This window comes from Ilyonectria robusta (assembly GCF_021365365.1).
Source record: "Ilyonectria robusta strain PMI_751 chromosome Unknown BGZ61scaffold_1, whole genome shotgun sequence".
In the NCBI taxonomy this organism is placed as follows: Eukaryota; Fungi; Ascomycota; class Sordariomycetes; order Hypocreales; family Nectriaceae; genus Ilyonectria; species Ilyonectria robusta.
Genome location: NW_025764435.1, coordinates 2,892,034 through 2,918,306, shown reverse-complemented (window position 1 = coordinate 2,918,306; position 26,273 = coordinate 2,892,034). Strand labels below are relative to the sequence as shown.

Genomic DNA, 26,273 nt, shown 5'->3' with positions numbered 1-26,273 from the left:
GTATCAGCCTGGGCGCAAAGGGGGGGATACCACGTGTAGTTGTCGAGCCATCAACGACGATTGTCGGTCTTTATGCAACGGCCCCTTGGCAAGCCAAGTGTAGGCCTCGTTCGTCCATCCAGGACTAGTGATGTTTGATATTTAGATCTCGTCCCTCAGCGCCCGTATACCATATCGTCACTGCAGGGGAAGTGACCAGGGTGACAGCGGGTACTGACATATATGGGATCCAGCGGTGACACGATGAGCGGACCACACTAGGCCAGCCTCTGGGTTCACCGGGCGGTTGCGGCTCGCTGACGGTATACGAGGCATCGCCACCATCGACTTCCACGACTTCTCGGAGTCGCAGACTCGTGGAGGAGACACTTGCGGCGAACGACACGGGGCCGCCGCAGCCCGGACACCGAGTTTGCCCTGCCACGACAACGCAGGCCGTTCTCGACGTTCCGTCCCGTGCGAGGTTGCACCGGACTCAATCTGCCTCCCAATGGGCCATCCTCTCAGCCGTCTCCGGGGAGCGGCCTGCCCCGCTTCCGGGCTGGCGGGTTTGTGGTGGTGTCGTGACAGTTGTCATGGTGTCACAGCAGGTCGCAGCAGGTCACACAGCAGATCACATCAGGGGTGGCAGTTGGCTGAGGCTTGTACCGCAGAGATGTTTGCTGCCCTCCTTCATCTCCGCCGGGTAGACGTTTGGCTGCGACTCGGCGATTCTGCGTGTGACCCTCCCACTCTCTGCCACTTCTCCAGTACCACGCTCCCGCTCTCCCACCTTGCCAATCTAGCCCTCGCCCGGCTGTTCTCGCTGTCATCCTGCAACATCTTAGCACCTGTCACCTTTTGTCTCGTCAGCTCCTCATCTCGGTCAGCAAACACATCCCTGCAAGACGCGGCTGACGTCTGCCCATCACCCACCACATCGCTTTGAAAACCATAGTCACCGTCTCTCTGGCCTTTAGGTGGAAGTCGTCGTTTCGAGTAATGTAACAGATGCGCTAACCGACTTCATACTCCCAATAATAATATAACCGCCTCAATGACGCCACGCCTCCCTCTCAAGTCAGCCCAAATCAGAAAGCATGGCTGCCCTTGGATGTGTAGAAAATCAAAACCGATGGCTCGTAAACCATCCCGATACCAGAAACCCAAAAGGAAACCCCGTGAGCTACCAGCCATCCAAACCCGTCTACCATCTCAAACGGGTAGCATGAAAGTAAACCATGTCCCTTTTTTCTACCTCCCTCGTCGGCCTAGTGGGAGTCGGTCATTACCACCCCAACTACCCCCATCGAAATCCACATCGGACAGGAAACACGCGAAGGCGGAGAGGGAGACGTTGCACCCGCCGGGGGGATTGCCGCCAAGATGGGCTTCTTCCTACCGCTTCTCTGGCTTGCGCGATGACCCGTCCGCAATGACAGGGCCGGTATACACGGGTTCCTCATCCTTGGGTGACGGCTTCTTGTCGTTCGTCTTGCTGGAGGAAATGGGCTTCTTGGCTGATGAGGCCCGCGTCTTATCCGAGCTCACAGACCCTGTTTGCTTAGAACGGTGGCCTTTCTCGCCCCGATGGCGGTCAATGTATTTGGGGCCCGTGGGAACCACTGGTTCCGTTCGCTTCAGTTCTTCATCAACTTCCAGGTTTGTGACGCCCTCTTGGCACAGTTTCGCCTTCATTCGCTGATTGTCGAACTTGGACTTGTTCACCCGGCCCATCACCGTCTTGGCATCTTCTGAATTTGCGAAAATGACAAAGGCATGGCCTCGGAGGTATCGGCTGTTCTCGTTTTGGGGGACTTCTAACGTGAGTGTCTTAATATTACCAACCCTGCTGTCAATCCATTTAACCACCCTTTTTTTATCTGCCTGTTGCGGGAATGGCGAGATATGCAACTTCCGTTGCTCTGTGGCTCTGTATTCAGGCTGGTTGTCCCCAGACGTTGCATAGCCGTCGTTATAGGTCTGGGACTGTGTTTGACCGTGGTAAGGGGCGGTAAATTGGGCTCCTTCGTTCTGGTATGCGTTCTGGTATGCGTTCTGGTGGCCGCTCTGATAACCGCCCTGATGGCCGCCCTGATATTGAGCCGGGTAGGCAGGCCCGAATTGGCCCATCGGGGCGGCTCCTCCGGCCTGTGGGCCGCTGGCTTGTGAGGCGTAGTTGAAGGGGTTCCCCGAATTCGCAGTCGCATAGACCGGTAGCATCCTATTATTCGTCGCTATCGATGGCTGTTGGCTGTAGTAGGGCGCTGCCACTGATGGACCAGCGTACGGTGTCGCATTTCCTTGGCCATAGCCTGTCGGGTAATTCTAGAATACCAAGAGATCCAATTAGAGGAGAAGTCCATGCCGCGGGCTACTGCCGGGTGATCATACCTGACCGTGAGAGACCCCCCGTATATCTGATTCACGCTGGGTTGGAGGAGCTGTTTGATAGGGCGACGTTTGGTAGCTCTCAGGCCGGAGCGGATCGACATGCTCCTTGATCGTAATGGGATTGGTCCCATTCGTGGCACCTGAGACAATACGACGGCCTCGGAAGAAGCCGTCGGTATTAAGAAACTCTAGTCCCCTGTCAGGTTCCGTTCTGCCAATAAGTGGGGAGTGCAGCGAGGCCTTACCCATTGCCTTATTGAAGTTCGCCCGGCCGTTGACGCGGATCCATCCAAATGTGCTAGCTGGGAAGATTTCGACTCGGTCAACTTCGACGATGGCTGAGATCCACTGTTTCACAGGATGCCAAGTGATGCCAAAGGGTAGCTAAAGACCTCAGTCAGGCTTGCCTGCACAGCAAAGAGAAAAGACAAATGACGGAAACTTACGTTAGAGATTGGGATATAGTAGATCCCTGTCTGGTCCCCTGGACCAACTACCTTCGTGGTTGTGGACATGGATTAAACGGGAGGCTGTACCAGGCCGGGTGTGCTTTGATCGATCTTCCTGTATTACGCTGTATCAGTGTTGAGGGGAGACAAGAGTGGCCGTGTGACACCACAAATGATGAGAGAACTGCTTGGGTTGGAGTATCGGAGCAGGGGGGTCTTGGAGAAAGGGGGTGCTTTATAACTAGAAGCTGGAAGAGGGGGAAGATGGATCAAAGCCAGGCACACAGCAATTCAGGGCCCATTTCCAACGTGCATGTCTGCGTATACCTGATGCTTGAATAGGCTGTCAAAGAGGAGCCCATGGCTTACCCAGCTACCAGGCATCTTAAAAGGACCTGCCCTTTACCAGCTCGGGACCCAAGTGCATCCAATCCCAGTCCCGCAAGCGCTTGGCAGCAGGAGATGCATATTGACAGAACAAGGCCGTCGAAACAGTCCAGTGCCGTCTCGTGCCTCGTGGACAGTTGATCCTGAGAACAGGCGCGGCCACATTTGGTAGCTGGCGAGTAGGCTTGGTGACTGGCTGCGGGTGCCACTCTGAATGGCCCTATAGAAACCCCAGCGATCTCAGCCTCAAGATGTGAATATGTGGGGGTCCAGTAGGTCGAGAACTCCCAGGCCAACCTCAATATGTGGGAGACAAGCCGGCGGGGCTTCGACTGCATCACGCACAAGAGTTATGCAGACTGAAGAAACTCCAATCATTCATTTCAGCTCCAACCCTAGCCCACAGATCATATCCAAGCAAGCCACAGACAAGTCCAAAGGCCCTAGGCCCATCCTTTCTTGGTCTATATGCAGAACGCCAGGTTTGTCCCGCTTTGCCAAATGACCTGTCATTTTGCGATCAATGCTCGCCCACTAGTCAGGTTGATGCGCGATCATGGACCATAGCTTGAGCAAAACTCGTTCAGGACCCCTTGATCGCGCTGCAGATATGGAGCGCCAGGATAGATCCTTCTTACATCCAGAGGGGAGGGGAGGACTTTGATCTCGGCATGGGCCGTGTCTCCCAAGCTCACCGGTGTGTTTGATGGCTGTTGGACTATTACCACGCCGTCTCAGCTCTCATTGGACCTCCTCGATGCAGAGGGGGTGCTGAATGGGGGAAGAGAAAACAAGACAGATTAGTTCTTACTGTGTACTGAGGGTGTTATGCGGTCATGCCTGACACGCCCAGTCATCACAACATAGCGCCACTGCGTAACCTTGGACCCAGGTCCGAGGAGAGCCTGTTCGACAAGGATTTTCGCATGGAATTGCCTCCTCCCTTGAGTGGTCCAGTTGCCGCATCTACAACAGGCACATTTTGGGCGATTGCCAATATGCCATTTCAAGAGGCAGTTAGTTGATCTGTGGAGTGCGAGTTGGAGCCGGAGTCTAGTGGTGATTTGAGACAAGATATGCTTGCCAATCGGTTCTCATGGATGCTTGAACAAGAAGGTATCGTCCAGGGTCGACGTGTCGTCTGCCATCAACGCAGACATGTCGCCTGCATCTCCGACCTCCTGCCCAGGAGAAAAGCCCGCTCGCCCCGAACCGACAACTCTCTCACTTCCTGTCGCCTCACGCCAAGGTGTCGGGCATTGCTCTACATCCGCACACGACACCATTAGGTAATGTTGTGCATCAGATATGAGAAATACCGGAAACTCAGTATCCCCGTCGAGCCAGGCGGATTGAGGTTTCCCCACAACCTTGCCATCTGGCAGGAACGCTTCCAGAGAGACGGGCTTAAGTCCGTTGGATAACGGATCCCAGAGAAACGAGACGCCGCGATAGTTTTCATCTTGGCATGTCACCAAAAGCAGCTCGTGAGTCGTTGGGTGCCAGGTAAAGTTGACACTCGAGTGGAACATTAGTACCGCTCGGAGTTCTGCAGCGGCAACGTCCCAAATCCACAAAGTGGACGGCGAATCGTCGAGCCTCGTTGCTAAGAGGGCGGAAGATGCATCGAATGCTAGCAAGGAGCAGCCGGGCTTCATATCCACTGAAGGCTTTCCATCGACCAATCGACTCTGGGGGGAGACCATCTGCGTGGCACGAAGGAACATGTAATTGGCACGCCCCTCGGACGACGCGCTAAGCTGTTCCTGCCAAACCTGGTGCAATTCATCAGGAACCGCATCGTTTTAGAGGTAGGAAATGGTCTCACCTGAAGTGTGTCTGTCGGTACAACGGTGGTAGGGTGAATGAGCCTCAAGCCATCCCTCCACGTCTGCGTGCCAAGCACACGCACTCCCCTGCTGTGGTCACCCACTGCACAAAAAGCGGAATCGGGACTCGGACGGCACATCTTGATCCCGGGCTCCAGATCGGCGTCCTCCCCTCCCACGATTGTGGAAGCACCAATGGAACGGAAGAATTGACCATCGGGTGTGTACAACAGGAGCTTGTGCCCGTGTGCCGGGGACTCCCACAACAGTAGCCATTTCCCATCAGGGGTCCATGCCAAACCCTGGGCGTCAACTGTTTCCGGGTACCAGGATCTTTGGATCTGCCGGGTGATGGGATGGTGAATGCTAACGGCGTCTCTCCCGCTAGCTCGCGTCAGTAGTGCAAGGTGGTGCGTCTCGGGGCGCAAGGAGAGGCCGCGGGCGACGAAGGAGGGGATATAGAATTTGGGGTTGTTGATCTCAACCGCCTTGGAAGTAGACAGGTCGAAAATGACCAGTTTCAGGCCGAAGGCAGCATAGATGAAGATCTCGGCGTCGCGGGCTCCAAAGTGGACGAGGGGTGACTTCCCGCTTCCTGCCACTGGGTTTCGAATCGCAGCGTGGAATGACGAGTCGCTTGCAGAGAAGACGTGGATCTGGTCCGTATTAGCGACAAGGATGCGCGACGACGAGGGCGCCCAGGCAAGAGTCGTAATAGGCCCCGAAAAGTCTGCTGGGAGCTTCACGACATGGACAGTCTGCAACGACTGTGTTGAGCGAACAACGATGGTCGACGACGACGAAGTGGCAATGAGCCTGCCATCAGGGCTAGCACTGCATTGTGGTGAGCCTATAGACAGGGTTTGTTAGAGCCAATGTTCAGTTGCGAAGTGAGAAGAAGACGCAGAAGAGGCGATACTGTAGAAAGGAGGGGACCAAGAGGGAAGAGATAGGACGAGAGCCAGGGGGAGACGTGTTACATTTGAAGCAGCGCGAAGGATGCATAGTGACTTAAGCGTATGGATCCGCTCGGTCGGGCATCCCATGCAAATACCGAAGACGACTTATCGTTGGAAGGGTTTGGTGATACTCCCGGTACAGAGACGGGAAGCCAAATGGCTCCTCACGTGGTCGCGAAGATTCAGACAGAGTCGCACTCGGCACAAGCGGTTGACATGGAAAGGAGTGGGAAAAAAGAAAAATAGAGACGGATCTGGAATCAGACGGCGATACGTAAGCAAGCTCGTTGCACGCTGTACCTTCTCAAATGGCCGGGTGACGGGTCAGGTTTCTGGCCTCTCGTCTGCGTGATATCGCGTTCCAGATTTGATTGATCGTCTTCAGTGACGACAGTGGGGGTATGGTGTTTACTTGCTGCCCTATTCTGGTTAGCGCCCACGACCCCGCTAAGGGAATTCAAGGGAGGAAAGACTCTGGGTACCACAGAGTAGCTGCTACTTGTCAGCGATACCTGCGTAGAGGTAGGTAGTATTTTATTAGCCTGGAACGCAGTGGTACTGGGCGTTACATGAGTAAATCGGCCCTCGTCCGCGATCTATGTTATCCAAAAGCGTACCTTATCCAAGGTAGGTACCTGGGTCTCCCAGGAAGGAAGGTACAGCGGCCACGGGATCGCCACCTTAGCTTGGACTTTGGTCTTGCCCTTCCCCTCGCTGACTCATCCAGAGTGACGAACATCTCCGGAGGGCAACGAACGTCTGGTATTCGTTTCTCTTCTCACTCTTCAAGAGGACCTGTATTTCGCCCTAGGCCATCACTTGGGTTAACGCTGTGCAACCACGCACGACGCCAACGACCGCCCTATCCACCCCTCGCCCCAGGGCACAACATGGCTTCGGCATAGGCTGCTGTCGAGCCAGGTTGTGAACGAGATCGAGGGAGCACCTTTTATTAGAACACCCAGAGGGTCCGAGGCGTGATGGCTTCGCTACGACCCTCGATGTCCCGGGTTCTTCGGGCCAGCCGCTGCTCACCCTTGTCATGCCGCTCGCCGCTCACTCGACCTCCGGTATGCAGTGCCAGGACGGTGTCAACGGCTGCGGCCGCTCACGAGGACTCAGCGGATGTGCCTTCTCCAGAGGTGGGATTCCGTCGTCAACGAATTCACGACGCCAAACCCTTCTCCGAGTTCTTGACCGACACCTTCCACCGTCAGCATGATTATCTGCGCATCTCGATAACTGAGAGATGCAATCTACGCTGTGTCTACTGTATGCCGGAGGAGGGTGTTCCGCTCTCCCCAAACAAGGAGCTGCTGACCACCCCCGAGATTATTCTCCTGTCGTCGGTATTTGTCTCCCAGGGTGTGACTAAGATTCGCCTAACTGGGGGAGAGCCAACTGTCCGGCGTGACATTCTACCCCTGATGCATCAGATCGGAGAGTTGCGTCGGCATGGCCTCAAAGAGATCTGCATCACAACAAATGGGATCTCTCTCCACCGAAAGTTGGATAGCATGATCGAGGCGGGATTGACCGGTGTTAATCTCAGCCTCGACACCCTGGACCCGTGGCAGTTTCAGATCATGACGCGGAGAAAGGGATTTGATGCCGTACAGAAGAGCATCGATCGGATTACGGAACTGAACAGGCTCGGTGCCGGCGTCAAATTGAAGATCAACTGTGTAGTGATGAGGGGAATCAATGACAGGGAGGTTCTTCCCTTCGTGGACATGACCGAGAACAAAGACATTGAGGTCCGGTTTATCGAATATATGCCTTTCGATGGGAACAAATGGAACCAGGGGAAGATGTTCAGCTACTCGGAAATGCTTGACCTCATCCGGACAAAGTATCCAACTCTCGAAAAGGTCCAAGATCACAAGAATGACACCAGCAAGACCTGGCACGTCCCTGGCTTCACTGGGCGCATCGGCTTCATCACGAGCATGACACACAACTTTTGTGGCACTTGCAATCGGTTGCGCATCACGAGCGATGGCAACCTCAAGGTTTGCCTCTTTGGAAATGCAGAGGTATCATTGCGTGATATTCTCCGTAAGTCCAACCAGGGTGAGCCCATCGACGAGCAAGCGTTCGAGGCTATGAAACAACTCGAAATGGACCGCAGGGCAGCACTAAGCGCATCAAACCAACCGCCCCTGGGACTGGCACCTAACGAAATGGAGTTGCTCAATGTCATTGGCGCTGCCGTCAAAAGGAAGAAGGCAAAGCACGCGGGCGTTGGGGCCCTGGAGCACATGAAGAACCGACCCATGATCTTAATAGGTGGGTAAAGGAGCTTCTTGTGTGATATGAAACATATGGAACTGTCGTGTTGCGGATGGTGAAATTGGACAATTATGGACACGGAGTCGTGAGGGTTAGGTTATGGAGTTATGAGTTTTGACATTGAATGGAGATATGCTGAACGAGTTCCTGTAGATCCTATGCCTACGTCCATGTATGGGGACATGCCTCGTCGCATTCGACACATCCTTGGTGACGGGGCTCTCGTCGCTGGCCACATGGCCCTCCAGCAACGGCGACTATTCTCGCAGTCTCGTCACACTGGAGAAGGCGAACGTGGGAAGCCAGAAGCCCCCCAGTTGACACACGTATCTGAGTCTGGATCGGCGCGGATGGTTTCCATCTCGGACAAGAGCATCACATCCCGGGTGGCTAAGGCGGCTTGTACGGTCCGGTTCTCCAACAAGACGGCGATCGATCTCATCCGGGAAAACCAAATGAAGAAAGGAGACGTCCTTGGAGTCGCCCGAGTAGCAGGCATCATGGCATCGAAGCGAACACCGGACCTAATCCCCCTCTGCCACCCAATCGCGCTCTCCAAGGTCAGCGTTGATCTCGACGTCAGGGGCGGCGACATGATCGAGATCTTGGCGACTGTCACGTGCGATGGGAAGACTGGAGTAGAGATGGAGGCGCTCACGGCGGCGTCTACAGCGGCATTGACGGTCTACGATATGTGCAAGGCGGTGGACAAGGCAATGGTGATTGAGGGTTTGAGGGTCGTGCTCAAGGACGGAGGCAAGAGCGGCAGATGGGAGATGGATTGAAGCGCTTTCCCCCTCCTTGGACGGGGCCATGGCGGGGCAAGCAATACAGACAATGGTGGAGAGGGCCCTGAGAAGAACTCGTGCACCTATGGTGGGGAGCACACATGGATCCGATTACAATACGACGCGGGGTTGTTTTGACGAGCGTTGCCTGGGGTCGCATAGAGTGGATATTGTCTGAGGATCAGGGCGGCAAGGGAGAGAAGAGGAGGGGGGGCCTGGGAGGCTGGAGTGTTGCGGCTGAAGACTGGAGGCTGGGGGCATGACGATCAAGCAACCAAGGCGAACCAGCTGGAGGAGCTGGAGTGATGGGGTGCAGCACGGTAGTTGTCTCGTGAGAGAACAAATACCTAGGCAAGTTACCTCTTCGGGTGGAGACATGGGTCTGTAGGTAGCTAGCGGTTAGTGGCCGCAGTTGCAGTGCGCCTTAGTGAGTCTCACAGGATGCATATTAGCTGGCAATTAAAGACGGCGAGAACGGAGTCCAAAAAAGCAAAGCATCGAGGCCCAGACTCTGAGCCTCTGAGACATTGAGGCCCCCTTTTGGTTGAGCACAGCATTACTTGCCTTGCTACGCAGCACCAGCTGGCGAGAGTCGAGACCCGGCGCTAACTCCGGCGGATGTGTATTGAGGCCTCGTGGCCCTTCCTCCGGAGCCGCTCCGAAGCCGTCGCTGTCCCTTGCAAGCAAAGGAGGGGACGGACCGTTGGGCTCGGGGCACATGACCGGCGGCAGGCGCTGGAGACGGAGGCACGGGCGGGAGCACGGGCAACGGCGGCAGAAAGGCGGTGGGAAGGCGGTGGAGGGAGGATGAGGCGAATGGGTGTGTTCGCTGCAGGTTTGATTGATCGGCCGCGATGACGATAGCGATACTCGCATGTGGAGGCCCGAGATGTCTTTGAAGCTGGACAGCAAGTGGCCAACGAGTGGCCAGCGAGTGGCTAGCGAGTAGCCAGCCAGAAGCAATTCCCAGAGGCGTACTGCAGTCGTGCATGTCATGCCTCTGACTGACAGGGATCCTTCTGGAGTGGAGAGTTTGTCCAGCCTGGGGAACACATTCGGAACTGGTCTCGGCTCAGCCAATTGCGCGGCAGCGATAAGAGAGGTGCAGACTTGCATGCCATGTCCCCAAAAGAGCAAAGCGCCGCTCTGCCTGCCTCGTCAAGCATGGGTGCTGGCTGGGCCGCCCTACTACGTTAGTATGCAGCTAGCTCCCCGGGAGTGGATAAGGTCGCATCGTGTGTCCCGGCCAGTCGAGGCGTTGGTATTGATTTCCCCATCAAGAATGACATTCATGAGCGTTGAGAGGCTGCAGAGGCTGTGGTGGAAAAGAGCTGACCCACGATGGAGCTTTGGAGTGGCATCCGTTGCTAGTTCCGGCAAAACTTGCCTCGCGTTTGAAGTTGCACTCTGGCTTCTGCCAGCTTGCGCCTCGTTCAGCGTTGTGCGGCTGCGAGCGTCCGAGACCTGCAATGTGGAGGGGGGGAGTGTCGCAGCCTTTTCATGTGTGCGCGGCTGGCATCGGCCATTTCCATATCTGTTCCAACCGCCAGTGAAACCTCATGCATGCCTGACGGGCTGTACTTGGACAATCCTCCACTGGTACAGTGATATACATAGCATTACGTCGTGTTATGTCACGTCCGCGGCGAGGTTGCTGCTGTCCGACATCTGGTGGGCGATGTGGCGCGAGCATCCACCTCCGCATTCCGTACCGTATCCGACATCCAGCATCTCCGGGCAGTTGCAAGTTGCCACGTACAGGATAGTACCGGCCTAGACCCTTCATACTCTCGCCCAGACCTTGGCCCGGATCCTTGGGGCTCTGTTCATGCCAGACAGAATGCGAGGTCGACGATCTCGGGGGCGCCAAAGCCTGGCATGCCGATCTCTCCGGAGCTCTCTTCTCTCCTGTCCATCACAGCTCTTCCCAGTTGGCAAACATACAGTAGTGGTGGCGGTGACGATGACACACGGCGTTACAAGGATATGGCCATTTGGTTCCTGAAGACGGCCATTGGCCAGCTTTCATCTCTCACTCGGACCCTCGCGAATCACTTTGACATCACTGAGGCGCTTTGGAGGAAGGAGAAAACGTGGCTGTGGCAAGACCAGTGGATTTAGTCGCACATCGGCAGCGCCTAGCGGATCTGGGCGGAGATGGTTGGAGACCGGACGGCGCGCCAAGAGGACTGGCCGGCGGAGCGCGGTACGCTCAGACCACAGAGCTATTCTCCATCAAACACATCCCCACTGTTCCAGCGCTCAATTCGGTGGAGGCGAGTTTGAAACCCGAGGTGGCGGCGAGCTGGCTGAGACCCAGGAGATGACGGCACGAGCTGGCGCGTGAGAGGCGAAAGAAGGTTGAAGGGCTGTATGCAGGGTTGGAATGACGGTGAAGGGATCCGCCTGGGTCTGTGTTTTGATTCAAGCCTCATTGGCCGTGTCGAGGAGGGATCTGTCCCGCTGATGGCAATCTGTCATGCACCTTTTGCCTGGGAATTATCACTTACAGCAGCCTACAGGCAGTGGCGCAAGGCATGGACACGAGCGCCCGGCATCGATGGTGGCATACCGATAGCGGCACAATTCAATGGAATCTACCGACCAAGTCCCGAACCAAGTGGTAGCGACACCGTCATTCGTCCAATATCTGCCTCACCGTGTCAGCCTCGAGGCTATTCGCCTGGAGGGACCCGACGTGGTTCCAAAAGCCTTCATCTTGCCCAGTGGGAGATGCCGTATTACCCAGGATGGCTCGAACGTTAGCGGTTGCTTTCTGGCGCGGCAGGGTTTGGTGGGCTTGTTGGAGGGACTGGGGAAAGGGTCACGAGACCAGGTGAGCTGCAAATGGGTTGCAGCAGGGAGGATTGATGATCCGGCTCAGCGAGAATGGTATCAAGACCGACAAGGGTTAGTCGCTGGGGCCGGAGGCGTTCCAGACGTTCTGGAAGAAAAAGCAAGTGACGGCGCGACCAAGAGCGGGAGCACTTGCGGTTCCAGGATGGCCAGGACCAGGTCCGGCCCGGTGAGCTCTCTTCAGTTTGCGCGCTCCGATGGCTTGTCTCCGCTCTGTCCCGTTCCCAGAGCGACCTGTCTACTCTCAGTTCTCACATCTCATTATTATGTCTCCCCCTTGCAAGTGAAGGCCGTCGGCGATCCTCTAGACCCACCATGTGGCGCTAATGTGTCCAGGTGGAGCATGCAGTGGAGAGTATTAGGTCATGAGAGAGAAAGGGGAACGCCGTCAGTGAAGTGAGAGACCCCTGTGGGGGTGAAGGCGTCGCCATCTTGGTCTCGCTCATGAAGCCAGACCAGAGAAGAGAAGAGAGGGGCGGGAGGAGGGGCGGGAGCGACGGTCCAGTGTAAGTGGGCTTGTGTAAGTGGTTTGGTGATCTGAAGCACACCGACAAACTGGCTGTGCAAGACCGAAGTAGTTATGTGAAGTTATGAGCCATGACGGCATGAATATAACGCAGTTCGGTGAGGGGGAAAAGCCCAGATCTTGACCAAGCGTTCGCAGGATGATCGGATCGAGAACCTGGAAGAGGAAAAAACTAGCCATGGCAATATGGCATGGATGGTATGTAGGTCCCGGGAGTTGTAGGGCGCTTAACTGAAGAGGTGCGAGATTTGCTTCTTGGTGCAGGACCATCGGGCCTGACGTGGGGGATTGACGAGTGATTGACGAGGGGTTGACGAGGGATGGTTGGAAAGTCGGCTGGATGGGGGATAGTCTATGGACAGCGGACGCCCCGTTTACCGAAACTCTACGCTTGCAATTGCAGGGCTCATTCCTTTCCGTGTCTCGGAAGTTCCTACTACGTACAACGTAGCAGTTGCTGAGAGACTTCGGAATCGGGCAGGCAGGATGCAAGGGCGGGAATTACACCACCTTGTTGCTGAGCCGGGAGGGCAAGAGCGTATGGCACGCACACAATGCATCTCCTTCCTCCAGTCGACAGCGATTCCTAAACCTGGGCCCCTCTTTATTTTTCTTTCTTTTTTGTTGATCTCCTCCAATGAGTCCTCTTCGTTCTCCATCTCCCCATTTGGATTTGAGACTCCAATGATTCTAGATCGCGGCTCCGCTGGATTAGCTCCTACGTAACAGTTGCCTCATTCAAACACGGAAGAGCATCTCATCGCAATCGCATTATCGAATCGTCTTCGCATCGTCGCATCGGCAATCCCGTTCGCTCGATCGGCCGGTCGCGTCAAGCCCCATGTCCTAGCAAGTCCGTCCCGGCGCCGACCGTGACGGTCAACTCTCAACCCGAAAACGCAAGACCGTTGGACCCGGCCCCGGGACGAGATGCAAGAGACGCACAACACGCCAGGGCTCTGTTGCTGTTGGCCGGGGTGGCCCTGGTCGGAACGACTCTTGGACGAGCAGCCTACTGCAAGACTAGAGGCTTTGGGGAAAGGGCTGTTCGCCCAGGAGCAGAGACGATCCAATCATTTACACGCCGGGCGGTCTTGGTTTCGGGCCAATTGCCGCCTTACGATAGCCATTCATCGGACCTGGTGTTGGGCTCGCTGTGAGGCTGCCATGGCCTCCCACACACGCGCGCGCTGTCGGTACACCGGTCTCTCATGCTGTTCGCATCCCTCCTCCACTGACACCCCCCCTGAAGCCCTCCATCGCCCACTCCCACACCACAAACACGGAGCGCACTCAAGGCACTGTCGCTCCCACCTCCACGAACTGGGTAAGCTGGTGGTTAGCCGGTGTTAAGTTGGCCGTGAACTGGCCGTAGCTCTCCGGGGTCGGTGTGTCGTGCAGGCACGGCTGCTGTCTGCCTGACTCGAATCGCCACGGTCGCCCCGACGGTCGATGATGAGGGTTGAGATCGCTGGACGAGTAAACCTTGACTACTTACTGTACCGAGTACATCCACTAATTAACTTCTGAACCTCGGCAGCTGGCAAAGACGAGCAGGCACTTCTTCCCAATACGTGGTAGGTTCCCCGATGCCAGCAGAAGCCTTTCTTCGACGTGGAAGCGAAACTACCTACCTACTACGTAGTAGGTACCTAGCCAGTTTTGGCAGTGTGCCATTTTGGTCACTGACATGCCCGAACCCCGGCATCTCGTTCGGATCCTCGACTCAATCGAGGACTTGACTGAAGCTCGACTCGCCCCGTCGGCTGGGCCCAACTTGATTCGCCTTTCTCCGTGGCCATCCCGGCTGTGCTCCAACTGCGGTCCAACTGCGCTCCAGCTTGGTTATTAAATCCGGGCAGGGGGGGATCTCTGGGTCCCCTTCGATCGGCCATCCCATCCCAACCCATCTCGCCCATACGCGGCGCGGTGGACACCTCATCCACACACACTCACAAACCACCCCCGTCTTTCCCATTCTCCATTCCCCATTCTCTCCATTCTCCATAGCCCCGGACCATCCAACCAGGAACTCGGGATAAAAAACAACTCATCGTCTTCGGCCATTTGGCTCTCGCCCAGTCCAGTCCAGTCTGTTTCCCCGTCTCGCACCGAGCACCTCGCGCCTCGCGCCTCCCTCCTACCACCACCTCCCACCACCTCCCACCACCTTTGTTAGCCCACCCATCCCATCGCCTCCCGCTCCATCTACCGGTGTTCTCGGTGTCCTTAATTCCCTTGTCCTCATATCCGGCTGTTGTACCTCCCGGTACTCTCAGGGCTCTCAGGGCTCCCAGTGCTCCCACCCACCACCACCTCAACCAAATACCCGCAAGCCCTTGAAGCCGGGACCATTTTGTCTTGGTCGAAAGCAACCACAAGCCAGAGTCAAAGCCAAAGCCAACACCAACGCAACGCAACGCCCAAAAACACGCCCAAAAAAACAACCCACACACCCTTCGCTCGCTGCTCTCTCTCGCGGATACTTTGCTGAGACATTGCCGAGCACGAGCGCCAACGCCCGATCCTAGCAAGCCCCAAGCCACCGAAAGCGACTTCCGCTCTTCTCCACCGCCTCTCCATCCCTCCATCCCTCCTCCATCCCGACATCCACCCATCCACCCACATTACGGACTACGGGGCACCCAAAAACAACACTTACAGGGCTCCCCCCGTCTCAGTCTCACGCAACGCTCGGTCGCGCCCATCTGGTTTAAACTCTGGCTTAACCCTCCTTCGCCCTCAAAGCCGTTGTTCACACCCTCCTCTAGTCTAATCGGTTATCTATCACATCTTCCTCGTCCGCCATTCCCCTCCGCCTTCTTCCCCCTCCTCCTACTTCTCACCTGCAAGCCTCTTGACGACCACACGATCAACTTTTACCATCACCACATTCTCCCCTCGAAATCCATCCTCTGCCACGGCCTCAGCCTCATCTTCCGCCGCCAGCATCACGCCCACATCCGCCACCATGGCCGCCGACCTCATCATGCCCACGCTGCCGGGCGACCAGCAGTCCCGCCATTTCTTCCCCCAGCAGCGCCTTCACCAGCGCACCCAGTCCTTCCAGATCCCCGTTGGACCTCAGATCTCGCCTCTAAGCACCTCGCAATCTACAAGCCCCGACTCAGTCTCAAATCCCACCTCACCCAAGGCCTACCACGCTCGCCATGTCCGCCCTGTGTACATGCCTGCCGCGCTGCGTCCCAACCTGTTTCCGTCCAAGACAATGAAGCCAAAGGCCGACGATGCTGCCTCAGCCTCGAGCTCCGACTCCGACCTCACCCTGCGACGCACCAACAGCACCATCATGAATCTGCCCGGCATGTCCGTCTTCGGCCACCGTCTCACCCGCACCTCGACTGGCGGAAGCAGTCGGAGCAGCATCGACGGTGATTTTGACTTGGACTTGTTCCCCGAGGTGACGGCCCTGCCCACCCGCAAGCACTGGAAGGTGAGTTTATTGATTGCGTTCGCCGCCCGCTTTGCCCTTGCGCGAATGTCGCATTCCCCTCGCGCCCATGTCTTATACGTCCTCATCCTGCCATGTACCACTGCATGCTGTTTCAAGTCGCGCACTATACCCCGGGTTTTGTACTCGTGACTAACACCTGCTACTCCAGGCCGACATGGAGTCCTCAGTTTGCGATGATGCGACCTGCAAGCGCTCTTTCAGCTACTTCACCCGCCGTCATCACTGCCGCAAATGCGGCAACATCTTCTGCGACTGGCACTCAAGTTTCCTGGTACCCCTTGACCAGAACGCCACGTTCAACCCCCGGGCTGCTCCCGCGCGCACTTGCAGTCACTGCTTCGAGGAATTCAAGGTCTGGTACAGCCGCAACAACAGCCAAGCTTCGAGCGCCGCGTCGTCCGATATTCATCAGGACACTCCTTCCACGCCCATCTCTGCCGGGCCAGGTGACGGCGCAATGCTCCCCCGGGGTCCCGAGATTGCGGCTAGCGTCCCTCGGGACTGGAATTGGAGCACATTCTGAACGCACTCTGCTACATCTGATTCTCCCATCGTCATTTATTGACTCACAACACACCTACCACCCCACCGCTGCTGCCTCGAGAGCCAGCGAGAGATACCCGAAGCGATTCGATTTGAGTCGCTTCATGAAGCCATGACCGAACGACAATAGATTGATAGAAATCGCACGACGATGGACTCAGGTCTCAGCCTGAGCCCTCCAATCACCCCCCAATCACCCCATCCTCCTTCCTCCTTCGGGCACTCCTCACTAGCGCCACATACACCATCACCACCCGGTTGCAGCCGTCAGCCACTCCCAGAACCCTGTTTAGTTGTTGTGATCTTCCAAAGCGAGGCGTCATGGATTAGCAGGATCACCCAGCCTGCCTTTTTTTTATCTTGCGGTCTTTTTTGGTCCGTTTATGGAGGGTTCACGCGGCACACGAGTTGTCATCTTGGCGCCCGGACCTCCTCCCAGACGGGAGGCGGGAATATTCATCGGGTTCGTCACTAATGCTTTTTTCGGCGAGAGGCGTTACGCACACACACACACATAAAGGGTGGGGTTTATGAGCCATATCAGGCACGAATACATCAGGATTTAAGTCTTGTTTTGCGGCTGGCCATGGCCGGGTCCATAGACCACAGCAAGGGGATATAGATAATTACATGATTTAAAAGACTTGAACACGTTTGCACCCTACATCATGGTGATCTTGAGTGGCTTTCGTGATTATGACAACGGAGGAACTCCGAGGTTTGTCTCGATTTAGTGATGTTGGATATATCATGTTCAAGTCGGGAGACTTGAAGGTAAGCCGTGAATGATCTTGTGAAGAGAATATCTCTGTAGCAACTCCGTGATATTGGTGATAAATATAGGGATGTATGCTGTGCGCTTCGACCAGGAAAGCAACGTGACCTACGTAGAGCACGGGGACTACTTACTATGCGCAAAATCCATCCATCCGTCATGGCAAATTACTACTGAGATGTCTGTAGTAAACGCAGCGCTGTAACAAATCCACCTTATTTTGATACGTGAAATAAAGCAAAAAGCCATGTTCAATAGAGACGCTCTATCGCTTGTTTCTTATTCCATTCCTTCTTTTGAGTCTATGCAAGTTCAGATGAATCGTACCCTATGACATGTAGCTTCAGACCTCTCCAATGCAGCCAAGGACATGTATACCCTTTAGACAGCCAAAAATACCCTAAATAATACGCCTACGTGCATGAGTAACTTCCAATTCCCCACCAGCCGTTTTTTCCTCTCCACAAAGCTCATATCCTCATCGACTCTCTACGCCTTGCGTCGGGTCTTGCCATTAGCCTTCTTCGGCGTAGACGCGGCGGAGGCCTCGTCAGACGAGCCGTTGATCATGCTCTCTCCGCCATATACCTCCTTCTCGATTCCCTTGGCAGCGTCCCAGCCAGCCTTCTCAGCAAGGGCGACGTTGTCGTTGACGCTAGGCGGGGCCTTCTTGCCACTGATCTTAGTAGCGGCGTTGCTGCGCTTGACATAGCTGGCGATGAAGAAGCTCACGAAGAGGTAAGTCAGAGGTGCCAAGTACAACACGTTGAGCCAGATAGCGAAGGTCTCGCCAGTAGTAGCGATGCATGGCTGGGTAAGGTATCGGGTCTCAGTAGAAGCCATCATCTCGACGTGGGACGGCTCGGCGACGGGCTGGGCACCAGGAATCGCGGTCTCGGCAGCACCAAAGATGTACATCTTCAGAGACTCGATTGCATTGGCAGCAACGGTAGGAATAATGGAGTCCGAGGGAGGAGCGGGCTCGCCTCCAGCGACAGGGTTGGTGCGAGTGAGGGTAACAGGGGTCGTGTAAGCCACGAAGGAGTGAACCATGGCGTTCGAGGCGCCAACAAGGAACTGGGTAATTTGCATCGAGGTGAGGGTACGCTTGATGGGCGTAGGAACCCTGACCGAGAATGCAGTCAAAGTATAGTAGAAGTACTAAAACGACGAAAGGTTAGCGTGGGGATCTCATTTTCAAAAGCATTTGAGCGCAAAACTTACCATCAAGGCATGAATGAAGGAGTTGACAAGGACGAACATCCAGATGGGAGCAGACATGTAGCGCATGCCGGCCCACATAGAGAGCATAGCACCGGCGTGGTGGTAAGTCTGGAGGGTAGAGCTGAGTTTGCCCTTGGCAAGGATGATGAAGGTATCAAGAACCTCGTAGAACTTGCTGAGGTAGAAGATCCAGCCGTAGTAAGCCAGACCCTCGTTCCACATGCGGCCCATCTCAGTGCGGCTGGGAATGCCATCCACAATGGGAGCGCCCCCAACAGCGGAGAGGAAAGAGCTCGAGGTTTCGTCGTAGTAGATAGAGTTGCCAGGGCCTGAGCTACCATGCAGACGGCAGAAGCTATCAACCGTTCCAACAAAGCCAGCGGGTCCCATCGGACTTATAATACTCCTCCTCATGGTACCGACCATACCCCAGAAGGTCCAGGCGGAGTAGACAGCCAGGAAGATGTTGTGGAGGACCACAAAGGCGAAGAAAGGGCGGGTCTTGCTGATAGCCCAAGGCTTCTTATTGCGGGACTTGTTGTAAACGTTGAGACTCTTGATGGTGACAGCATAGAGAGTGGCAATGGTCAAGGGAACCGTGTAGTCGAGCGCAGCAACAAAGATGTGGTCGGGGATATTGAAGGGGCGCATGATCGAGGCCGGGACAGCCATGGGAGAGATCGGCACCGGGGCATTGGCAGGAGGGAAGCCGAAGAGGCTGGCGTCCGGCAAGGTGCGGAACAGTTGAGCAGGGTTGGCCATGGCGACGGTTCTGCAGGTGGTGAGGGAGGTGGTGAGGAAAGCAGAAGAAGTAAAGGCTCCAGCAGCCTTGTCGTGTATCAATTGACTTGGTCTAGCCGTTGAGGGAGGCGAAGACGGTCGATGGAGGGAGGAATTGCTTTCCGTGGTGATTCGCGAACGTGTATGACCTCTCCGGAGAAGTTCTATGTGAAGGCTGAGAACGAATAGATCGGTTCCCGGGACCGTTGGGGACGATTGAGTCCTTGTTGGTTTTTCTTTTGACCGTGTGGGATCTGTTCGTCAAGAACCAGGAAGGAGATGGGGGGAGAGGAGGAGGGGTGGTGGAGGAACGGGATGGCCAAAGCAAGGCAAGCTAAGAGGAGGTATGAGGGTATAGAAGAGCGATTGAGAAGTCGATATGACGACAGAGGATTCTGGAGAAGGGACAAAGACTCGGGAGGGAGAGGAGAAGAGTGCGAGCGAGCGAGAGGACGTCTTGTTTAAGAGTCGACCTCGGGGAGCTTGCTGGGCACTTTTTTCTCCTTCGCACCTTCGCACCTGGACGGACCTAGGTACCTTACTTGCTAAGGGTGGGGGGAACTGGGGACTGGGGGCCGGGGCCGGGGCCAAGGCAGGAAAGGGCCAGGCAAGCGCGTACCGTACATGGGGCGAGATTGACACCCGCTAGAGTTTTAAAGAACTGGTGCGCAGATCGGTCGGGCCTGCCCAGCCAAATTCAGCTACCAAAGCTACCACTATTTGGGGAGCTTTGCTGGTATCTTAGAGAGGGAAGGAGGGTTACAAAATCGTGCCTCTTCTGTATAGCGTACATGAGTGATTTTAGAAGAATAAACATGTTGGAAATTTGTACTAGTTAGTGGTGGTGACGTCTTGTGCGTGCGTGTGTGTGTCCTCTGAGGTCGTGTCCAGTGTCCCATTGCATCTGGCTCCCGCGACTGACTACAGTAGCTCTACGCCCCAGGGCATCTGTGCCACCATGTGCCAATCATACCTTGAACCTCTGATGTCCCTATTGTCTCTCCCAACACGGGGCACAGATACGTTACATACTTGGCCAACCAAAATCCTGGCTTTGGATAGGACTCTCCGAAATGACGCCCAAATTCGTGTATCAAGCCGTGAAAATTCCCCTCCCTCCCCTATCGCATCACCGAACGAGGAAAAAATAAGACACGAGCGAGTGGCACGCGGTCTGGGGGGGCGAAAAGTACCACATACGTGGTAGGGTACCTCCTCTGCGGCGCCTGTGGGGTGGGTCTGGGGGACCCTGAGCCGCGGCTCGCAAGCTGGGCCCTGCAAGAGGCTGGAACATTTTGCTGGGGCTTTACTGCAGTGGTGGTTTTGCGCCAAGTACTCCAGATCCATCATGGCACTTCAACTAAGTTACTTAGACGGCTGATGACCACCGCCGTAGCTGGAAAGCGATGCGATGCGACACAATGTTGATAACCAGATAGACCACTGGCTGTAGCATCTACCCGTCTTCAATTGAGCAGTCCCAGATCGGGGACGTCAAGAGATGCCATCATGCGCGTGAGCTACGCACCCCGCGGGCCCGAGCCCCAGAGAACCTATGATGGCGGCGCAGGGCTAGACGGGACGCATCGGGATCCCGGTGTTGAGCTTCATCCGTGTCCGTTCCCCTCTCCTCTCGGGCCTCTCCCTCTTCGAGAAGCCAACGTCGAACAGGGTGTCTCCGTGTGTGTTGACACAGGTACGTAGCCGCGGCTTGGAGAAAGCGGGAGTTACGTCTCGTCTGTTAGTGGTTCTAAGCCAAACAGCCAGCCAGCACCATCTCGACGTCTGTATCTGTGAGTAGCATGGCAAGGTACAATACTTTGTACAGTGTTGCAGTTTCAGGCACGCGAGGGGGGACGCAATGGCAACTCCCACGGGTACCAGCCGGTATCTGGCAGTTGGCAGCGGACAATGCCCCGAGAAGAGCACATCCAGAGACCGAAACCAGCCAAACAGTCCCAGCAATCGCTCAGCCGATTTTTGTTGGGGAAGCACTAATGCAGCACCCGATTTTCGCCTCCCGTGGCTGTGGAGCCTGTTCTTGTCCCCATTAATATTGGGACGCCAAACTTCCAGCCTGAACGAGACGAAGACGGCATCTCCTACGCCGCCCGCAGTCATGATGGAAACCTCGCGGCGATCTTTCCATGTCCAACCTGTGCGACTCGAGCGGGATCGGATCACGCCTTCAGATTGATCATCGCCAGTTTCGTGACTCTACTTGCTACTTTCTGGCCTTGCTGCTGGCGTCGTTCATTTAGTGTGCCGATGTTGTAGCTCCAACTCCAACGGTCCAAGCAACCCCTGCCTCTGGCTCTGCTCCTGTTGTGATCTAATTGAGCGCCAGGTGCTCTACAATTGACGTATTGACGTACTGAAGCATTCCATGTACAGTATTATCCCTATCCTGGACTCCATCACATGCCGCATTCTTTCTCTCTTCCCACCTTGTCATTCCATCTGCAAGCTTCCATCCCAAATACGGCGGCCTGTGCTGGTCGTTATTGCCGACCCCGTCTGTCTCTCTCCTTGACAATGCCTTCCAGCTTTGAATTTTTTTTTTTTTTATGCACGCCGTCCGCCGAGCCGCGGATGACGACCTCACCGACCCGGACGGGCGAGGTCCTCAACAAAACCGCTTTGCGTTCTCTTCTCAGAGGTGCCCGCCCGCCCGTCCGGCTTGACCGCCCAAAATAGTACCTACCCGGTCAATATTTGGCACCCGGTGGGTGGGAGCCCTGGACCCATCAGATATAGGTACGTACCACGCACGCGACCGGGATGGACCTGAGAGCCGAGTGTCACCCACCCGCTCACCATTCGGGCCCTTCCTTCCCAAACAGGCAACCCTCATCGCCGCTGGTTGGCGCGAATGAGTTGCCCACCGCAGCACCGAGAAGATGCAACACTCAACACATGGCCGCCGAACTCTTCCGAAGCCATTATCGTATCTATACGCAGGCACATGTCAAGCCATTTGGTAACCTAGGCTCCGTCCAAAGGCTCAAAAGGGCATCAACAGGGGCATCCATCAGCAGGACCTACGTAGTACCAAGTACCTACAGCATACTGCGGTAGATCTCGCAGTCATCTTGACAAACCAGGGTCCTCATCCCCTCTCTCCATCCCATCCTCGCTTCCGCCGTTCGGCCGAGAGTGGGGACCTATCGCCGTTCAACTCTCCGTTCAACTCTCCGTTCAACTCTCCGTTCCACTCTCCGTCGGACTTACACCACCCAGCATCCAGCGACGCCAATGGCCTCTCCCTGCACGTCTTCCAGTTTCTGAAAGAGATAGAATCGGATTTACGAGTCCATAGACCCTGTTCATGCAATCAGCCATGTGTATCCCTTAGGTTGAGCCATCCCTATTTTAAGGTAAGCTCAAGTCTACGTCACGTGCGTCCTCTCATGTCACATTCATAGATCAAGACTCCAGTCAACACATGCGCACACTTAGTTCTTGGTCATTGATACATTCGCATTTATCCATATCTGCCAGTCGGCTAACAGGTTCGCGGCTTGTCAGCTTCATGACTCTGCTATCTAACTAACAATCCGACATCCAACATTCGTGCACTTATACATGGGCAGTATTCATAAGCTCCTCGCATAGGCAGCAAGTCCCTTGTCTCTCATACAGGCTGTAGCTCCATTTAGAACCACTCACCACCCAGCCAGCGGTTGAAGAAGTCAACCGACGACTCAGGCTGGTCCATGGGCACCATGTGGCCGGCGCCGTAGATCTGCATGAAGGTGAAGTTACCGCTGGACTTGACCTTGCCGTACTCCTCTGAACTGCCGTCAACCTTGAGGGACTTGATATCGGCCTTCACGAAGCCATCTTGGCCGGGCCACTCGAGAGCGTTGGTCCAGGCCTGGTTGCCGAGCCAGTTGCAGATGAAGTCAGCATCGCCGGCGTAGATCAGGACGGGAATCTTCTCCAGAATGCCGGGGACAACCTGGTGGTAGGGCTTCATCCAGTCACCAGCAAAGAGGAAGTTGCGGTTGATGTCCATGTTGCAGCTGTCGTAGCTGCTGACCTCAGCGCCGAGGGCCTCCTTAACGTGGTCCTGGTTGAGGTAGTCTGAGATGTAGCCGAGGCCAGAGTAGCACAAGTTGTTGCTGTCCTCGCACTTGCCTCGGATGTCGTAGACGTTCTGGCCAGTGCGCTGGTAGGGACCCATCATCGCGTTGTTGCAGTAGATGCTGGCAGGCACACAAGACCAGGAGCTTCCAGTCTCGTAGCAGCTCTTGATCATGCTCTGACAGCGGGGCAGAGCGTTGTCCATGGACTGGCACTCACTCTCATCAAGGACAGAGGGGTAGCCGCCCTCGCCGCAAGCCATGGGGCGGTAGTAGGCATACTGGGTGTAGCCATCGGTGAGACCGTTGCCAATCAAGACACTCTGGAGGTTAATATTTCGGTCCTCGTGAGACAGAATCTCGGAGGCGAAAACGGGGATGTAGTGGCCAGCGTACGACTCTCCGGCAATGTGGAAATCCTGCTTAGCATACTCGGGAAACTGGTGGAAGAAGAGAGTGAGAAGGGCATAGATGTCCTTGCCAGCGGCAACGGTGTTGCTCACAGAGCCACCGCTGTAGGAGTAGCCGACGTTGACGGGCTGATCGAGGAAGATGACTGAAGCATTGTTGTTCCATGATGAAGGGTTGTTGATAATCTCGAGCTTCTTGCCAATGGAAGAGGGTCCCAACTCAAGGAACAGGCCGGTCAAGGAGGAGCAGCCAGGACCGCCGTTGAGCCACAGGACAACGGGGTCATTGGCGGGATCGTTGCGAGACTCGAAGAACCCTTGAGTTCGTTAGCATGGTCCAAATACAAGTCAATTCGGGGAACTCACAGTAGAAGAGATGCTTGTCCTCATCCTCGTCATCGAGGTAACCACTGTACTGCTTGACCTTGTCGACGCCAAGGCTGGAGGGATCGACCTTCTTGGCGCGCAGGTTGTAGTTGTCGAGCTTGCCACCAACCTCACGGTGAGGTTTGCCATTCTTCTCGACCCAGACGGACTGGACGTCAGCACCCTTGACAATGTGGTCCCAGTGGCTATCAGGCCGGCGGGAGACGGGCTTGGGCTTGGTGCCCAGAGCCTGCTTCTTGAAGGCCTCGACGGCCTCGGGGACGAGCATGGAGATCTCGTCCCAAGCGGCCTTGGCCTCGGAAGTGATCTCGCCGAAGATATCCTCGAGGGGCTTGGTCCAGTCGGGCAGGCTGTTCCGGTCCAAGTCGATGACGGACTTGTCGGGGGTGCCACCCATGACCTTCTGGTCCTGGAAGCCAACCGCCGACGAAGCGGCGCCCAGCACGAGGGCGGAGGTTGACAAGCGCATGATTGCTAACTTTGCCGGGATCGATTCTGATGGTTATAGCAGTGCCGGCGATGAATGTGATGATGATGGATGCAGATGAGGGAGATACTGAAGATGGAGGAGGAAGGATGGCGGAGTGAGAATGGCGGGTGCGGCACCGACGTAATATGGGAAGGTGCTCGGCTCGAAACCGGGGGAGGAGCTGCCCAGCAACTAGGACCTGCTAAGACGTCTAGGAAGGAGCAGCATGACCCAATCAGCCCCCGTGCTTGCCCCCCGTTAGCGCTAGTGGCAGGCGACTCCAGGCAGGTACCACGTCGCTGATAACGTGACGCATGTCCGCATTGACCTTGATGAGTTATGATAAGCGCCACTGAAGGTACGAGCGGCGTTCCTGCGCAGGATGGGCTCCCTCATTACCGCCTCTTCTTCGCCGTAGACAGCGGCGATGGGAATCTCCAAGGTAGCTCCGTATGTCTTCCAAGAGCTATCGATCGCCAAATTCCGTTATCACGAGCGTCCGCGATAGCTGGAGCGAGGCGGATGAGCCGGGATTAGCCATGATCAAGGCATGACATGACGTAAGGGAGGTGCATGCCTCAATCGGTAGGTGGCTGAGAGCTATCCACCTGCATTCCATGATAACGAACAAGCACATCCAGTTTTAGTTCTAACTGGGCGAGGACATCTAGTCTGATTAGGCTCTTGCTGCGTATGAGAATTGCTTGGATGAGGCATCACAACATGAGGCGAATCGTGCCTCGGCTGCGTTGTTCATCCGGGTTCATCACTGAACGTCACCGCTCTTGTTTCAGCGTCTCGCGTTCGCAGCTGCATTGTCTCGCACGACCCCTGAAACGCACATGGCGTCAGCTGTCTAGAATGGATAACCTAGAAGGCGTGGGGTTGATTGATTGGTCGAGCACACATAACCATGTTGTTGACATTCAGGCACACGCCCACGCCTTACCGCCTTGTTCTACCCTAGACGGCGCCTTTGGAGATTCGGATCTAATGTGTCCAGCTTAATGTCTCACAGGAATGGCATAGACACTAGAATCAAGTCCTGAAATGCCGTATAGGTAGGCAGCTTGAATATACTCTCATGGATCCTGTAATATACAGATCTGGTCGAAATGGCTGGTCGCCTACAGGAATCCCCCTGGTCTATGGTGTCATCACCCAACAGCGCATCCAAGGCCTCAACAAAATCATCAAGAAAGCCTCCCAGTCATCAAGAACCGATGTGATGGCTTAAGATTTCCCCGTCACGTCCCACAATACCCTCATGTAAACCAAAAATGTGGTAGTGAGGAGATAGATACGTAACACCTACGTCTAACCCTGAGCTGTATGTCGCGATTCTGCCCTAATGTTTTCTGGATTTTAGCCCAAGAGAGGGAATGACTAGTCTACTAGAAAACGGGAGCGAAAAATCCCGAACAAGTTGTGGGCACAACACATAAGTACCTGTGTACATCTCTTGTAGATGTGTTCGGGGGAAATTGTCAGCTGAATGTGGCGTCTGGAACGAGTATGCTTTGCTACGTTCGTTGTTGGATGAAGGCTGACTGATCTCCCGCCCAAGAAGCCGACACAATATCAATTTAAATATCATTATTAGACTCTCCTATATTTTCATCTCCCATGATATCACGCTGCCCAGAAATCGGGTTCTTTATCAGAC

The 26,273-nt window shown here is 55.4% G+C and overlaps 8 protein-coding genes across 8 annotated transcripts; 2 read left to right on the top strand and 6 right to left on the bottom strand.

The window, feature by feature from the left end:
* Positions 1-1,276: 1,276 nt before the first annotated feature.
* On the bottom strand, positions 1,277-3,305 carry BGZ61DRAFT_20363 (uncharacterized protein). Its single transcript, XM_046237939.1, has 5 exons — positions 3,192-3,305; positions 2,820-2,937; positions 2,619-2,757; positions 2,374-2,561; positions 1,277-2,307 (listed from the first exon to the last, which is right to left on the bottom strand). The coding sequence occupies exons 2-5, from the start codon at positions 2,886-2,888 to the stop codon at positions 1,378-1,380; spliced, it is 1,326 nt and encodes a 441-aa protein (XP_046112465.1). The 5' UTR covers positions 2,889-2,937; positions 3,192-3,305; the 3' UTR covers positions 1,277-1,377.
* Positions 3,306-4,303: 998 nt separating this feature from the next.
* Positions 4,304-6,043, bottom strand: BGZ61DRAFT_488901 (uncharacterized protein; the record flags this gene model as incomplete). The annotated part of the gene is made up of 3 exons (XM_046250161.1): positions 4,304-4,984; positions 5,038-5,888; positions 6,019-6,043. 3 exons carry the CDS (start codon positions 6,041-6,043, stop codon positions 4,304-4,306), a joined length of 1,557 nt encoding a protein of 518 aa, XP_046112464.1.
* Positions 6,044-6,998: 955 nt separating this feature from the next.
* Positions 6,999-9,074, top strand: BGZ61DRAFT_338741 (uncharacterized protein; the record flags this gene model as incomplete). Its single annotated transcript, XM_046239157.1, has 2 exons — positions 6,999-8,286; positions 8,443-9,074. The coding sequence occupies 2 exons, from the start codon at positions 6,999-7,001 to the stop codon at positions 9,072-9,074; spliced, it is 1,920 nt and encodes a 639-aa protein (XP_046112463.1).
* A 4,502-nt stretch (positions 9,075-13,576) lies between these two features.
* On the bottom strand, positions 13,577-14,601 carry BGZ61DRAFT_512220 (uncharacterized protein; the record flags this gene model as incomplete). The annotated part of the gene is made up of 3 exons (XM_046252143.1): positions 14,150-14,601; positions 13,958-14,089; positions 13,577-13,782 (listed from the first exon to the last, which is right to left on the bottom strand). The coding sequence occupies exons 1-3, from the start codon at positions 14,376-14,378 to the stop codon at positions 13,577-13,579; spliced, it is 567 nt and encodes a 188-aa protein (XP_046112462.1). The 5' UTR covers positions 14,379-14,601.
* On the bottom strand, positions 14,362-15,254 carry BGZ61DRAFT_20262 (uncharacterized protein). Its single transcript, XM_046237932.1, has one exon. The coding sequence runs from the start codon at positions 15,075-15,077 to the stop codon at positions 14,412-14,414; it is 666 nt and encodes a 221-aa protein (XP_046112461.1). The 5' UTR covers positions 15,078-15,254; the 3' UTR covers positions 14,362-14,411.
* Positions 15,255-15,430: 176 nt separating this feature from the next.
* Positions 15,431-16,457, top strand: BGZ61DRAFT_471089 (uncharacterized protein; the record flags this gene model as incomplete). Its single annotated transcript, XM_046248168.1, has 2 exons — positions 15,431-15,913; positions 16,083-16,457. The coding sequence occupies 2 exons, from the start codon at positions 15,431-15,433 to the stop codon at positions 16,455-16,457; spliced, it is 858 nt and encodes a 285-aa protein (XP_046112460.1).
* Positions 16,458-17,741: 1,284 nt separating this feature from the next.
* Positions 17,742-19,238, bottom strand: BGZ61DRAFT_336835 (GNS1/SUR4 family-domain-containing protein; the record flags this gene model as incomplete). Its single annotated transcript, XM_046238999.1, has 2 exons — positions 17,742-18,413; positions 18,477-19,238. The coding sequence occupies 2 exons, from the start codon at positions 19,236-19,238 to the stop codon at positions 17,742-17,744; spliced, it is 1,434 nt and encodes a 477-aa protein (XP_046112459.1).
* A 3,673-nt stretch (positions 19,239-22,911) lies between these two features.
* On the bottom strand, positions 22,912-24,607 carry BGZ61DRAFT_471086 (carboxypeptidase Y precursor; the record flags this gene model as incomplete). The annotated part of the gene is made up of 2 exons (XM_046248167.1): positions 22,912-24,068; positions 24,118-24,607. The coding sequence occupies 2 exons, from the start codon at positions 24,605-24,607 to the stop codon at positions 22,912-22,914; spliced, it is 1,647 nt and encodes a 548-aa protein (XP_046112458.1).
* Positions 24,608-26,273: the final 1,666 nt, after the last annotated feature.